The 13851-nt window shown below is 44.1% G+C and overlaps 1 protein-coding gene across 4 annotated transcripts in view; it reads left to right on the top strand.

Annotated features, from left to right (window-relative positions):
• Window positions 1–13851, top strand: part of LOC143296923 (advillin-like) — a 214067-nt gene that overhangs the window by 44717 nt on the left and 155499 nt on the right. For all 4 annotated transcript variants that reach the window (XM_076608944.1, XM_076608942.1, XM_076608945.1 and 1 more), the window contains one exon: window positions 8639–8749. In XM_076608944.1, the coding sequence (XP_076465059.1) occupies window positions 8639–8749 (111 nt within the window). The remainder of the gene's footprint in view (window positions 1–8638; window positions 8750–13851) is intronic.

Below are 13851 nucleotides of genomic sequence, written 5' to 3'. Positions count from 1 at the left end.
CCTCTTTACTGTCAGTATCTACTGTCGCTGTAGATACATGCAGAGTTGTGTTCTCTGGGTGGCTGAAACGTTGTGTCTCTGTCTGGTCCTTCTGATCAGTTCCTCTCTTCTGCTGCTTCTTTTGTCTGGGTTTGGGGACAGGACATTGTGAGATTTCTTTCTCATGCTTTGGATAAGGGAGTCTGGGCTTTGGAGTCTGGGCTTTGGAACTGGTGGATTTGAGACTGCGAGTTTTGGAACTGCGGGCTCTGTGTTGGATTCTTCTGGGACAGAGGACTGTGCTTCATCAGTATCCACTGACAGGTGACCAATTGGAAGCAAATGATTCCTGTGCATGGTCCATTTACGTTTTTCGTCACTGTCTGGATGCACCACATACAGAGGAACGTCAGGGTTGGGATGAGACTCCACAATATATGCTTCTTCTTCCCGTCTGTCTGACAGTTTATGCTTTCCTTCAAAAGCTAACACCTGAACCAAAACACGATCATCTGACTCGAGAACTGCTCCTCTTGTCTTCAGGTTGTAAGATGCTTTCTGGCAGTCTCTGGCTTTGCTAGCAGTCACAACAGCTGTTTCATAGGACTTCTTCGGCCGTTCCTTGAGGTCCTTGGTATATGCGTGACTGTCTGTTCATACTTTTCTGTATTTTCAATGCCAAACGCTATGTCTATTGGAAGTCTAGCTTCTCTGCCAAACATCAGCTGGTAAGGGGAGAAACCTGTACTTTCATGGTGCATGCAGTTGTATGCATGAACCAACGGCGCAACATGCTGCTTCCAGTTTGTTTTCTTGTCTGGCGTCAAGGTACCAAGCATCGCCAACAACGTCCTGTTGAACCTTTCGGTCATGCCATTTAATGAGGATGATAGCTGGTTGTATGAGACTTTTCAATTCCCGCAACACTGCAAAGTTCTTGAATAACCTTGCTCTCGAAGTTGGCGCCTTGGTCAGAGTGCAGTCTCTTGGGAAACCCGTAGTGCACTATAAAAGAGTTAAACAGTGCATCTGCAGTAGTATTTGCAGTCTGATTTCTGGTGGGGATGGCCTGGGCATACCGAGTGAAATGATCAGTGATGACCAGTATGTGTTGATATCCTCCTGATGATTGCTCCAGAGAGAGATAATCAATACAAACGAGTTCCAGCGGCTGGTATGTGATAATGTTAACCAGCGGGGCTGTCTACAATGGATTTCCGTCTGATACATCTCTCACAGTTCTTCACCCAGGTCTTAACATCAGAGTTCATGTTTGGCCAGAAGAACATGTCCCTAACCAGTGTCAGAGTCCGATCACGTCCTGGATGGCCGATATCGTCATGTAGGCCACTCAGTGCTTTGCTTACAAAGTTTGCAGGCAGAACAAGCTGTTGCTTCATCTCTCCATCCACACAAACGACTCTGCACAGAAGTCCCTGCTTGATACTCAGGCTGTCAAACTTGCGAAGCATTGCCAAGTGTGGAGGTGTAGCTGGAACTTGGTTCTTGCATGGCTTCTGTTTGTTTCTAACAAATGGCAGCCAGATGGACAGAAACGCATCCTGACATTGTCTCGCATCGTCATTTGCATAACATCTGTGTCACCAGAGTCCAGAATGTTAGTGACATCTACAGACAAACAGCATGTAGCATATGCAGGAACATTGACTGCACCACTGAGTTGCTTGACAGTTTCTGGCGGTATTTCAGACTTCCTGGGTAGACGTGAGAGAGTATCACCATCAACATAAGTAAGGGGATTGTTGTTCGTGAAGACCGTGAAGCTTCCTCCATAAAGGTAGTCCTTGGACTTTTCTGTGACAGCCCATTTCAAGGCCAAGAATTCCAGTTTGTGTGCTGGGTAGTTCCTTTCTGATTTGCTGAGCCCACAGCTGGCGTAGCAGATGACGCGTTTGCATCCATCTTCCACCTGGTATAGAACTGCCCCCAAGCCTTCACTAGCAGCATCTGTATGAAGTTCAAAAGGTCTGGAGTAGTCTGGGTACCCTAACATAGGAGGAGAAGAGAGTATGTCCTGCAGGCGTTGAAAAGCTTGCTCTTGCTCTGCTCCCCATATGAATGGTTTCTGGGACGAAGATGGAGTCTGCACCTTCCTTCTGTGCGTTTTCTTCACTGGTGTTGGTATCATGTCTGTCAGTGGCCGGGCGATGCTGGAGAAGCCTTTCACGAATTTCCGGTAAAATCCAGCAAATCCTAAAAATCTTCTGACGTCCTCAGCTGTTCTTGGAGTAGGTCAGGATCTGATGACTTCCACTTTGGATGGGTTCGCTTCAATGCTGTCCTTAGACACAACGTGGCCGATGTACACAACCTTTTCTGCAAAGAATTTGCATTTCTTTGGCGACAGCTTGAGACCCGATTCCCTGATTCTTTTGAAGATTTTCTCCAGGCGTTCCATGTGTTCTTCGTAGGTCTTGGAGAACACAATGAGGTCATCGAGGTAAATCAGACATATCTTGTGATGGTAGTCTGAAAAGATGTCTTCCATCAATCTCTGGTAGGTTGACGGGCTGTTGCAAAGACCCATAGCAAGCCTATTGAACTCAAAAAATCCAAGACGGCCAGCTGTGAATGCAGTTCTTTCCTTGTGGTACTCCTCAATTTCTATCTGGTGATATCCTCTTTTCATGTCCAGGACAGTAAAGTAGTGGGAACCTGAGAGGTAGTCAATAGTCAAGGATTTCGTCAATACGTGGTAAAGCGTAGGAATCCTTCACCGTGCGTCTGTTCAATTCTCTGAAATCTACACACATTCTCAGTACACCGTTCTTCCGTTGCACAAGAACAATTGGTGAAGACCATGGACTGTCACATTCATCCACTGAAAAGATATCCTGGTATTGCAGGATTATGTCTTTTGCTCTGTTCACAAGTTTTGGTGACAGGGTTTCAGGGGTGATCTCAATTGTCTCTGAAAGCGGCACAGGCATCCCTGGTGTAGAGTCTCGTACTTCTGTCTGCGAGTCGACGTTGACAGGCTGAATTTCACAGAGCACAGTCCTGGGAGGTAGAGTGGCTGTGTAGGTTGATGTATTTGCAATGTTGACGTCCACCCGCCCGTTTTTCTTGTAGCTGTAGGTGATGAGAGTTGGAGCTACATCTAGACCACCATCCAGGTTTATATGAGGCTGCAGGAGGGCGCATGTGGACTGATAGAGGAGATCTTTGTCAACAACACCTCGAACAACCACGTTCTGATTTGGGTAAATGGTAACTGGCTGAGATTCCGCCAACTTTACCAACCCAAGGCAGCATTTCATCTGTTCCAGTCTTCTCTCTCGTAGTACAAAGCACCTGAAGGCAGTGTACCAAGATGTTGCCATGTCAGCTTTCTGAAGAAACTGTTGTCCATACTGGGCCTTGCAATCTTCTATTGTTTTTGGCAAGATGTTGGTTCCCAAAAGAACAGGTACCGTGCCTTATCTATCAAGTCTGGGACTGAGATTCCAGCGTCAATGTAACCAAGGTAAGGCAACTGTTGTCCATCAGCACATTCAATATCCAGCAAGCTGTCTAACTGCTGAATCTCCAGGTGACTCAAAAACCTGGAGTGAAAAGACTGACTAACAGTGGAGACAGATGAGCCAGTGTCCAGAAGAGCCAATACTTGCTGTCCCTCAATGAAGATCTCAGCTTCGTTGGCGTGACCAGTGAGTCCTTCCAAAGGCCTTTTTGTTTCTTGAGGCTGTTGTCCCAAACCTATGAGTTACCTCTCGACATATGTTTTCTGTGAAAATTCAGCTTGAGATGATCTAATCTAAACCGACATCCAGCAGCAACGTGGTCAAACAGGTCACATCTGTAGCACTGGATCCAGCGCTGGCTTGACACTGAAGATCTGTCTCTGTGATGCCCCTTTGTTTCTGGGGTATAATGACGCTGTGATTCTTCTTGAGCAGCAGCAGACTTAGTTCGCCAATACTGTGGTTGGTTTTCCCTTTCCTGACTTTGGGCGTTTGAAGTGACCTGTTTCTTTAAGTTTGCCATCTCATTTGTAAGTTGTTGGATTTGCGAAGTTAGTTTCTTGATGGCTGACGACGTTTCTTCCGATGATTGGTTCATTTTCAGTTCCACTGGCTTTTTAGGGACATTGAACTGAGGATGTTGTTTTTCAAGTCGACGAAGAGCAGTTCTCAGTTCATCAAAGTCTTTTATTCGGTTGTAGATGTACATGGAGATGCCCTTCAGCTCACACCTCAGTCCTGTCTATAGCATAGTGTGCAGCATCTCGTTGGGAGAAGAGGAGAGGGGGCCTTGCTTCTTTACTTGATCCAGGATCTCTTCCAGCCTGCAACTCCACCTACAGACTACCCCGGGCCTTGTCTGGCACCATAAAATGTGGCCAGGAGGCCCGACTCTGTGTCTACAGTTCAATAGATACTGTCCATCTTCTTTATTGTGTCAGATACAGAAGCATCCGTTCCCATTCTTATGAGCACTCTTCCCGCTTGACCATGAAGTGACGATCTGATGGCATTTGAGACTTCTTTCTCTGGATACTGAGTTGCTATCAGGCTAGGAAGTTCATGCCTCCATACATGATAGCTTTCTATGTCCTCCCCAGTGAACTTCACGAGCCATGGTTTACCAGTAGTCACACTGACAACAGTAGTTGGAGTTGAAGTGTCAGCCATGGCAGAAACATCCGAATACTTGCTCTCAGCAATTTTAAGAAAACAACTTCCAATAAATAATTCGTTTTAAATGTATGAAGGTATGGCTGAAAGGAAATCCTTCTCTCTTGAGATGGGTGAAGCTTTCTGGGTAGTGAGAACCAGTCAGTGAACACTGGCAACCCTGGGGTGACGTTTTGAGTGGCGATTAATATTGGACGCCACTTTGTAGCTGGTTGGGCAGGGTTCTCTCACCACATCAGCACCAGTTTTCTTCAAGACTTTATTGAGGACGCGACGGGGAACGTATCGGGACATGGGTAAAGGGAAGAGGAGTGCGGGGGGTTAAAGGCAAGGGACTGTCCTCGTACAAACAGGGAAATAAATAAATAAATAAATGAATACCCCTATCAGGTTGACAGAGGCCCACACACACTGCTGTTGCCTTTTCCCTTTTAAAGCTGAGAACTGATGAATTTTCTGGTTCTACAAGGAAAGGTAGGAGAACTTACTTCGTAAAAACATATCAAGATGCAGCACATCCACCCTACATGAATATTATTTTGCACGTGAAGTAATCACGCTAAAGCTAACACGGACATGAACGTGCACCCTCTCTCTCTCTCTCTCTCTCTCTCTGCGGGGCAAAGAGAACAATTTCACCCTGTTACACTGCCATTGGTCCTGCACCAGACGGATGCCGGGGTTTACTCCATTTCGGAAAATGTAGCGCATTTCCATTGTATCATATGTTTCTGTTGTTCCATACCGGTTCTGTTTTTGTTTTCCATTGGTCTGTCTTCGTAGCTACTGCCTTTATTGCTTCTCTCCAAACGATTGATTGCACGTTTTCCACTTTTTTGAATTTCTTTGGGTAAAACATTACACTTGAAATTGCAACGACTGTCCTGAAAAGGGGACATATTATTTCTCGCCAGAATGCTCCAGTGATCTTTTCTCTCTTTGCGGAATCTGGCTCCCTTTTCACCAGGAACATTTACTACTGGTGTACGATGTTGATCATGTTTAAACCACTATCTTCTTTGTCGAGGCTGAGGACTCCTCTTTTTACTTTTTCAAATGCTTTAATATTATTAATTTCTTTCCACAGAAATCCGTATATTAGTGTATTAACGGTGTTAAGGACTTTAACAGGTACAGACGCTACACGCAGGACATGAGAGAACTGTGACAGTAAAAAAAAAAGAAAAAAAAAGGTTCTTGCAAAAGCGACTTCACCATATAAAGACGGGTTTCTGTATTCCCATTGTTTTGTCACCTTTGTTATTGTATCAGTTCTGGCTTTCCAGTTTTCTCCAATTTCCGAGATTTCCATTTCTGCTGAGAAATTTATACCTACAAGTTTCAGTCTGTCAGACCTCATGGGAATGTCACTGTTGTCACCTTGTTTAATGTTTTCTTGACATCTGCAACCTGTTTTATTTATGTTCGTAAATCTAAAAGCAGTGTGGTTTGGATTTTTTTTTTTTTTAAGGTTAGATGTTCTAATCTCGGCAAAACCAAGTTGGTTCCGATCTCCCAACTCAACAGATGTGCAACCCTGATTATGCCATATCTCCCTGTGTCTTCGTACGCACGCATAAAATCGAAAAACATACGCCGTGGATACCATCCGCAGTGTCTGCCCGTTCGCTTTCAGACTAGAACACATAAAAACCTTGACATCAAAACCCTCAGAACCAGATGTGACGGGCAGTCCCGCAGCAAACAATGGGTCCAGGTATGAGCTAAAGTGAAGCCACCGTACCCGAGAGGCGAACCTTGAGGCAATCCAACATGTCTGTACAACGTGCCATGGGGAGGGTACACTCTCTTCAGCAAATTTATATAAAAAAAAAAATGTAACTGACGTTCAACACCAGTGAAATCTTACTAATGATAATAATAATGATAATGATAATTAAGAGGTAGCTGGAGCACCATTTTCAGCTCTGTTTGACAGAGAACACAGCATCTGGGGAAAACTTCAACCAGGTACCTAGTCTGCTTCTTTTGGATAGACTATCCATAGAGGACAGTGCAGCTTCCGCTCAAGCAGGGGAACATGTGACATGGTGTTTGCCGTACGCCAGATGCAAGAGAAGTGCCGTGAGCAGAACAAGGAGCTCCACATGGTCTTTGTAGACCTGACTAAGGCCTTCGACATGGTGAACCGCCGTGGTCTGTGGAAGATCCTTCTAAAGTTTGGCTGCCCAGAGAGCCTAATCCAGCTGATTGCGTCATTCCACGATGGCATGCAGGCGAGAGTACAGGAAAATACTGACATGTCGAATCCGTTCTCTGTGGTAAATGGAGTGAAGCAGGGCTGCGTCCTGGCACCCACACTGTTTTCCATTCTCTTCTCTGCCATGCTGATTGACGCCTTCCAAGACTGTGACCGGGGCATTTACATTCAGTTTCGCACAGATGGCAAACGTTTCAACTTGCGGCGACTCCACGCCAGGTCCAGGTTGATGAGGCACTGTTGAGAGAGTTCCTCTTCGCTGATGACTGCGCACTTGCTGCACACACCCATGAGGACATGCATTTAATTATGGACAGGTTCTCAACCTCCTGTAGGTGATATGGACTCACCATCAGCCTCAGCAAGACCTAGTCCATGTACCAACCAGCTAGCTCACAGAACGCCAGTGCCAGTTTCGTGGGAAACTGATGCTCTTGACCGCTCTCGCTGGAGGATACTGTGTTCTGGTGGCATAAAGACGTTTGAGAACAAGAGAACGCTGGCCATTAAGGAGAAGCGTGAGCGAAGGAAGCAGGGCTCAACTTCTGGAGACGTTTTCCCTTGCAACACCTGTGGGAAGTTCTGTGCATTCAGAATCAGCCTCTTCTCCCATATGAGGACACACACCGACAGATAAGCCTGCCTGCCTCCTCATCCGTCGGTCCGACGGGAGACTCCATCATCATCCACAGAGGAACTATCTGTTGCAGAGCTCAATAAGGCAAACGAAGTACTCACACGTGACAAAGCTCCACAACTGAGTATATCCCATCAGAGGTTATCAACGCCGGGAAACCGGCCCTGCTGCCCCACTGCACGACCATGTTTGTGACCAACTTATGAATGGGTCTCTCCAGCTTTGCCGTTGATAGAGGCAAATGGAAAACATGGTCGATGATCAAACAAGCTGAGGAGGAGCAAAATCACAGCTTGTGGAGAACAGGCAGCAGATAACACGTTGTTGATGATCCAGCTCCATCAGCTCTCCGATGCCAGATCTGTAGCAAACACAGTTCATTCACTGCTGTCCCTGTTCTCGCTCCATACAGGCACAATCCTTTGTCTTGTAATACAGACGGTGAATTCTACCGTTCTTGAATCCCCTCGGTAATTGCCATATGTTTGGGATGTACTTGAATAAATAACAAGAGAGGCAAGGCCTTCAAGACTCACTTGTGATACACTGAAAAAAAAAAGCTTTTTATGTATTGTGTATAATTTCAAAATGTAATGTTTAAGATGAGAAAGATCAGTTTAAAGCGAATTAAGTCCCCTAGCATTAATTACAGAGTAATTTCCCTTCTTTACTATCTGCACTAAAACGTTTGCAAAATAAATAAAACTTCCATGCTTAGCAAAAGAAGTTCCTGTTTGAACAAAAAATGATAACAATGACTGCTCTTGTTGTTGGGTCAGAATATCAGATCAAAGTGCCAAGTTTAGAGAATACAAAAAATATAAATATAACAGTAAATGCAGTTTGCATATAATTAGGCTTTTTTTTCTTTCTTTTTTTGGTGCCCATCCCAGAGGTGCAATATTGTTTTAAAACAAGATGACTGGAAAGAACTGAATTTTTCCTATTTTTATGCCAAATTTGGTGTCAACTGACAAAGTATTTGCAGAGAAAATGTCAATGTTAAAGTTTACCACAGACACACAGCCACACACACACACAACCGAACACCGGGTTAAAACATAGACTCACTTTGTTTACAAAAGTGAGTCAAAAATGATTATGGAGACAATGATGATGGAAGTGGTGGTGATGATGTGACAGAGAGAGCCCCGGAAAGAAGAAATGGACAGTGAGAGCGCAGCCCTGTTGGATGGTTTCCCTCGGATGTACCTGTGGGTTGGTGCACGATGTGACCAAATCAGAAGGGTCAAGGTCAGTGATCTTCGAGTTTCTTCTGCATGCATGCGCGAATGTGTGTGTGTGTGTGTGTGTGTGTGTGTGTGTGCACAAGCACGTGCATTTGTTCGTGTGTCAGTGCTTGAGAGAGAGAGAGAGACAGGGGGAGAGAACGACAAAACGGGACAGAGCCGGTTACAGTCCGATGGTCCAACGTGTCAATGGTCCGAAGTTCAATTGTTCGACGTGTTGATATTCCGACGTGGCCCTGGTCCTACATAGCAACAGTCAGAAAAGCTGCCTTTTGAACACATTCAGTTCGACGTAGTAATGATCCTACGTGGCAGTAATCTGAACGTTAATTGTTTTATTGAAGACATGAACATTTTCTTGTACCACATTCTATGGAGTGGAAAAACAATTTGGGAAGAGAATGCTGCCTACAAAGTCACAACCTCCAGCCTAACGATGGAAGTTGAAGCTGTGACACATGCCCTCCAGTGGCTATCGTCCATCCATACGCCCGGAAACCAACATGCCATGATTCTAACCGACTCAATGAACCTCATACAGAAAATTGAAAACGGAATGGGAAGCCCAGAGTGGCATAACGCAATGCGCAACTTTCAGATTAAAAAACTCACATGGTCATACTGCCCGGGACATGCAGTGTTAAGGGAAATGAGCGAGCTGACAGACTTGCTGGTAACGCAACACCAACGAGCGGCCTACATCTAGGAAAATCGGAAATCCTCAGAAAAGTCAAAGAATACCAAAAAGAACAGGTACAAGGCCATCACACCATCGATCGCCTCAAAGAAATAGAAGCAGAGAGAGGGAGCGGCCGCAAGTCTAACATGAAAGGTAGAGCACGATGCTTTGCAAATCAAACAAATATCGGCATCATTTCCAAACCAACATTGCGCAAATTTCTTCAAAACGGAACAGAGTCTCTGTGGGCCTTTCCAAATACAATAGACCGAGCAACACACTAGACGCCACGTTCTTGGCATCAGAGATCTTTTCCCATCCCTCTTGCGGCCAGTCAGTGGCGGCTGTGTGTGTTTGTGTGTATGTGTGGGTCTGTGCTTTTGAGTGCGTTTGTGAATGCGCGAGAGTGAAAGTGTACACAAGTGTCAGGAGAGATATGTGTACGCGTGTGTGTGTGTGTGTGTGTGAGGGGAGGTGGGAGTGCGGGGGGAGGTGGGGTAGAGGATGAGGTATGTGAGTGTATGCATGCCTACACTGTGGGAGCAACAGGATATTGGAACGGATATATATATATATATATATATATATATATATATCTTTGTATGTACGTGTGTGGGGTTGGGGGTGGGAGATATGGGCGTATGTGTGTGTGCTTGTACAAGTAAGTGTTCATCTCTGTGAGTGTGTGTTTGTGTGTGTGCCGTGGAAGCTGCGATACGTAGACTAGAAATGAGTGTGTGGAGGAGGGGGTAGAGGAGGTGCAAGGTAATGTGTGTGTGTGTGTGTTGGAGCTCATGTACGTTTATATGTATTTGACTGTGCTTTCATATGTGCTTGTACAAGTAAGTGTTCATCTCTGTGAGTGTGTGTTTGTGTGTGTGTGTGTGTGCCGTGGAAGCTGCGATACTTAGACTAGAAATGAGTGTGTGGAGGAGGGGGGTAGAGGAGGTGCACGGTAATGCGTGTGTGTGTGTGTGTGTGTGTGTGTGTGTTGGAGCTCATGTACGTTTATATGTATTTGACTGTGCTTTCATATATGTGAAACTGCATGTTTGGTGCATTTCTGTTATGCATGTGTGGGTGTATGTGTGAATGTGTGTCTTCATATTTTACATTTATTCGCTTATTTATCACCATTGTTGTCTTATTTATTTATTTATTTATGTTTTATTATTATCATTTTATTAGTATTACTAATATTATGACTACTACCTTTTTCTATATTATAATTATTATTTATTTATTTATTTATTTATGCAAGCTTATCTATTATTTATTCCCCCGTTTTTGGGTGTTTCTTGTTTTTGTTTTTTTTCAAGGCCTGACTAAGCGCGTTGGGTTACGCTGCTGGTCAGGCATCTGCTTGGCAGATGTGGTGTAGCGTATATGGCTTTGTCCGAACGCAGTGACGCCTCCTTGAGCTACTGAAACTGAAACTGATCTATGGAATGTTGTTTGTTGCTTCAATAATTCCTTTAAAGTCATTGACACACATACGCGCATGTTTGTCCGTTTCTCTGTCAGGGTGAGAACGGCATATCTATCTCTCTCTCTATATATATATTATCATATATATATATATATATATATATATATATATATATATATATATATATATTTATATATATATATATATATATTATGGTCTCTTCAGTTTTGTCACCTGAGGAGGCATGTTCCGTGGTTTTGCCCAATAGCATTTGCACGCTGACAGAAAGACAAAAAAATTTTTAAGGGTGAAAACACATCAAGGGAATTGCATTAAAACATTGTTGTTTTTTGTTTTATTTTAATAACAATAATAATAGTAATAATAATAAGAAGAAGAATGGATACTTATATAGCACACTATCCAGAAATCTGCTCTAGGTGCTTTACAAAAACGCTTTTGTTAACATAATACATCTATGTTACATACACACACCAAAATGTGACTACACACACACACACACACACACACACGCTGCATACATACATTTTAACATACATGTGTATCTAACAGCTGCCCTAACACATATGCACACATAGGCAGGCACAAACGTACATAAACACACGCACACGCACACACAATACACATTCATATACATGCACGTAGTTATGTACACATACATATGTATACACACATAGTCAAGCACAGCTAACGCAAAGGAAGTGGACCTGCCACAATTGAATTTATTGCTGAGGGAAACGGTGAGTTTTGAGACGAGATTTAAAAGATGCGAGGGAATCAGAATGACGGAGGTTATCAGGGAGCTTGTTCCACGTCTTTGGCGATTGAAAAGAAAACTATCTGTGTCCATAGGTCTTACTTCTGACGTGAGGTATCCTGAGAAGTCGAGTATCAGAGGAAGAACGGAGCTGGCGAGACGGGGTATAGATATGGATGAGTTCAGAAAGATACTTGGGGCCAGATCCGTTGACTGCAGAAAAGGTCAGAGTGGATAGCTTATAGTCTATTCGATCAGGAACAGGCAACAGTGGAGAGACTGAAGGAGAGGAGAAATATGGTCAAATTTAGAAGCTCTGCAAATGAGTCTGGCAGCGTTATTCTGAATTCGTTGGAGTCTGTCTAACAGATATTTGGGAAGGCCGGCCAAAAGAGAGTTGCAGTAATCTAATCTTGAGAGAACCAGAGAGCATACAAGTGTCTTGGTTGCATCGGTTGAGAGATAGTGGCGGATAGAGCTGATTCTACGCAGTTCCAAATAGGCAACTTTACAGATATTCGAAATGTGCTGTTGGAAGGAAAGAGACTGGTCTAGGTTTACACCAAGACTGCGAACAGAGGGAGAAAGTGAATCAGGTGTGCTATTGATCAGAACAGAGTCAGGAAAGGAAGGATGTTGACGAAACTTCTTTGGACAGGTTATCATCAATTCAGTCTTATCATCATCTAATTGCAGCTTGTTGAGAGTCATCCAGTCCTTTAGGCCAGCAATGCACTCCTGTGTTTGAGTCACCAGTGCATTAAATTCAGCTATGGATATGATAAAGTTGTGTGTCATCAGCAAAGCTCTCATGCAACATCGATGATGACTGATGACATCCGACACAGGAGCCGCATACAGCACGAAAAGAACAGGACCTAGGACGGACCCCTGTGGGATACTCTAGAGTATCTACCATTTACACACACTTTCTGTGTAAGATCTGACAGGTAAGATGTGATTCATGCTAGTGCATTGTCACGAATACCAAAGGAAGTTTTAAGTCTGTTCAAGAGGGTAGAGTGGTCGATAGTGTCAAAAGTTGCTGACAAATCTAAGAGAGCGAGAACAGATATCTTATCCTCATCAAATCCCGAAAGCAAATCATTCACTATTCTAAGAAGGGCTGTTTCGCAACTATGACCACGTCTATAAGCTGACTGGTGGGAATTAAGTAAACCATTTTGTTCCAGATGAGCGAAGAGCTGAGACAATATGATCTTTTCTAGCAGTTTTGATAAAAATGACAGATTAGAGACAGGTCGATAATTTTTCAAACAATTATGATCCAAAGATGGTTTCTTGATGAGTGAACGTACAACAGCAGATTTGAAACTTTCAGGGAAACAACAGACAGTAAGGAAGAATTGATGACATTAGTAATATGTGGCAGTAGAACATCAATACATTCAAGCAACAAAGAAGACGGGACAGGGTCAAGCTCACAGGATTTCGGACAAGCGCTCAGACACTTTCTTCACAAAATCTTCAGTAACCAGTTGGAAATAATGTAAAACAGGACCACTGTACACGCGTTCTTGAACGGGTGAAGAAGGAGACACAACAGAGTCAAGCTTCTCACGAATGCATGATATTTTGCCGGTGAAGAAGTCAGAAAACTTTTGAGGGAGTTCCTGAACCGAAAATGTTGTAGGGAGAAGAGTGTTTTTCATTTTACCTAGTAGATAGTTCGTAGCGTTGAAAAGCTGTTTGGCTGTGGTGCATACAAGGATTTTAGAAGAGTGGAACTTTGACTTTGCCCTGTCAACAATGTTGTTTACACTATTCCTGGCTGTCTGAAAAATGTCCCTACTGACGGTCAAACAAGTGGCGCGCCAGTGCCTCTCAGCTCTCCTTCTCTCCCGCTTGGCCTCCAACAGCTCTGGTCCCACGGTGTTGTACCAAGGCGACGAGGGACGATTGGAGATCAGGCGCAGAGTCGACGGGGCGTGCCTGTCGAGTGCAGCGCGTAGGACAGTGGATAGCTGGTCAGCAGTCGGCTCAAAAGGGATATTAGTCAGCAGGTCAGCTTTAAATAAGTCTTAGTCAATTGAGGTCAGTGTGCGCACCTCCCTATGCACACGGTCGAACAAACTGACAATTTCAAGTAATTTAGAGGTATAAAACTGTGTGGGTGAATAAAAATGAAAATTAAAGTCACCAACAATAAGTAGCGAGCCTGGTAAACTGTCAGCGTATTCTAAGAAGTCCGGAAACTGT

The sequence above is a fragment of the Babylonia areolata genome, chromosome 22, assembly GCF_041734735.1.
Source record: "Babylonia areolata isolate BAREFJ2019XMU chromosome 22, ASM4173473v1, whole genome shotgun sequence".
Taxonomy (NCBI): domain Eukaryota; kingdom Metazoa; phylum Mollusca; class Gastropoda; order Neogastropoda; family Buccinidae; genus Babylonia; species Babylonia areolata.
This window is presented reverse-complemented; position numbering and strand designations above follow the sequence as displayed.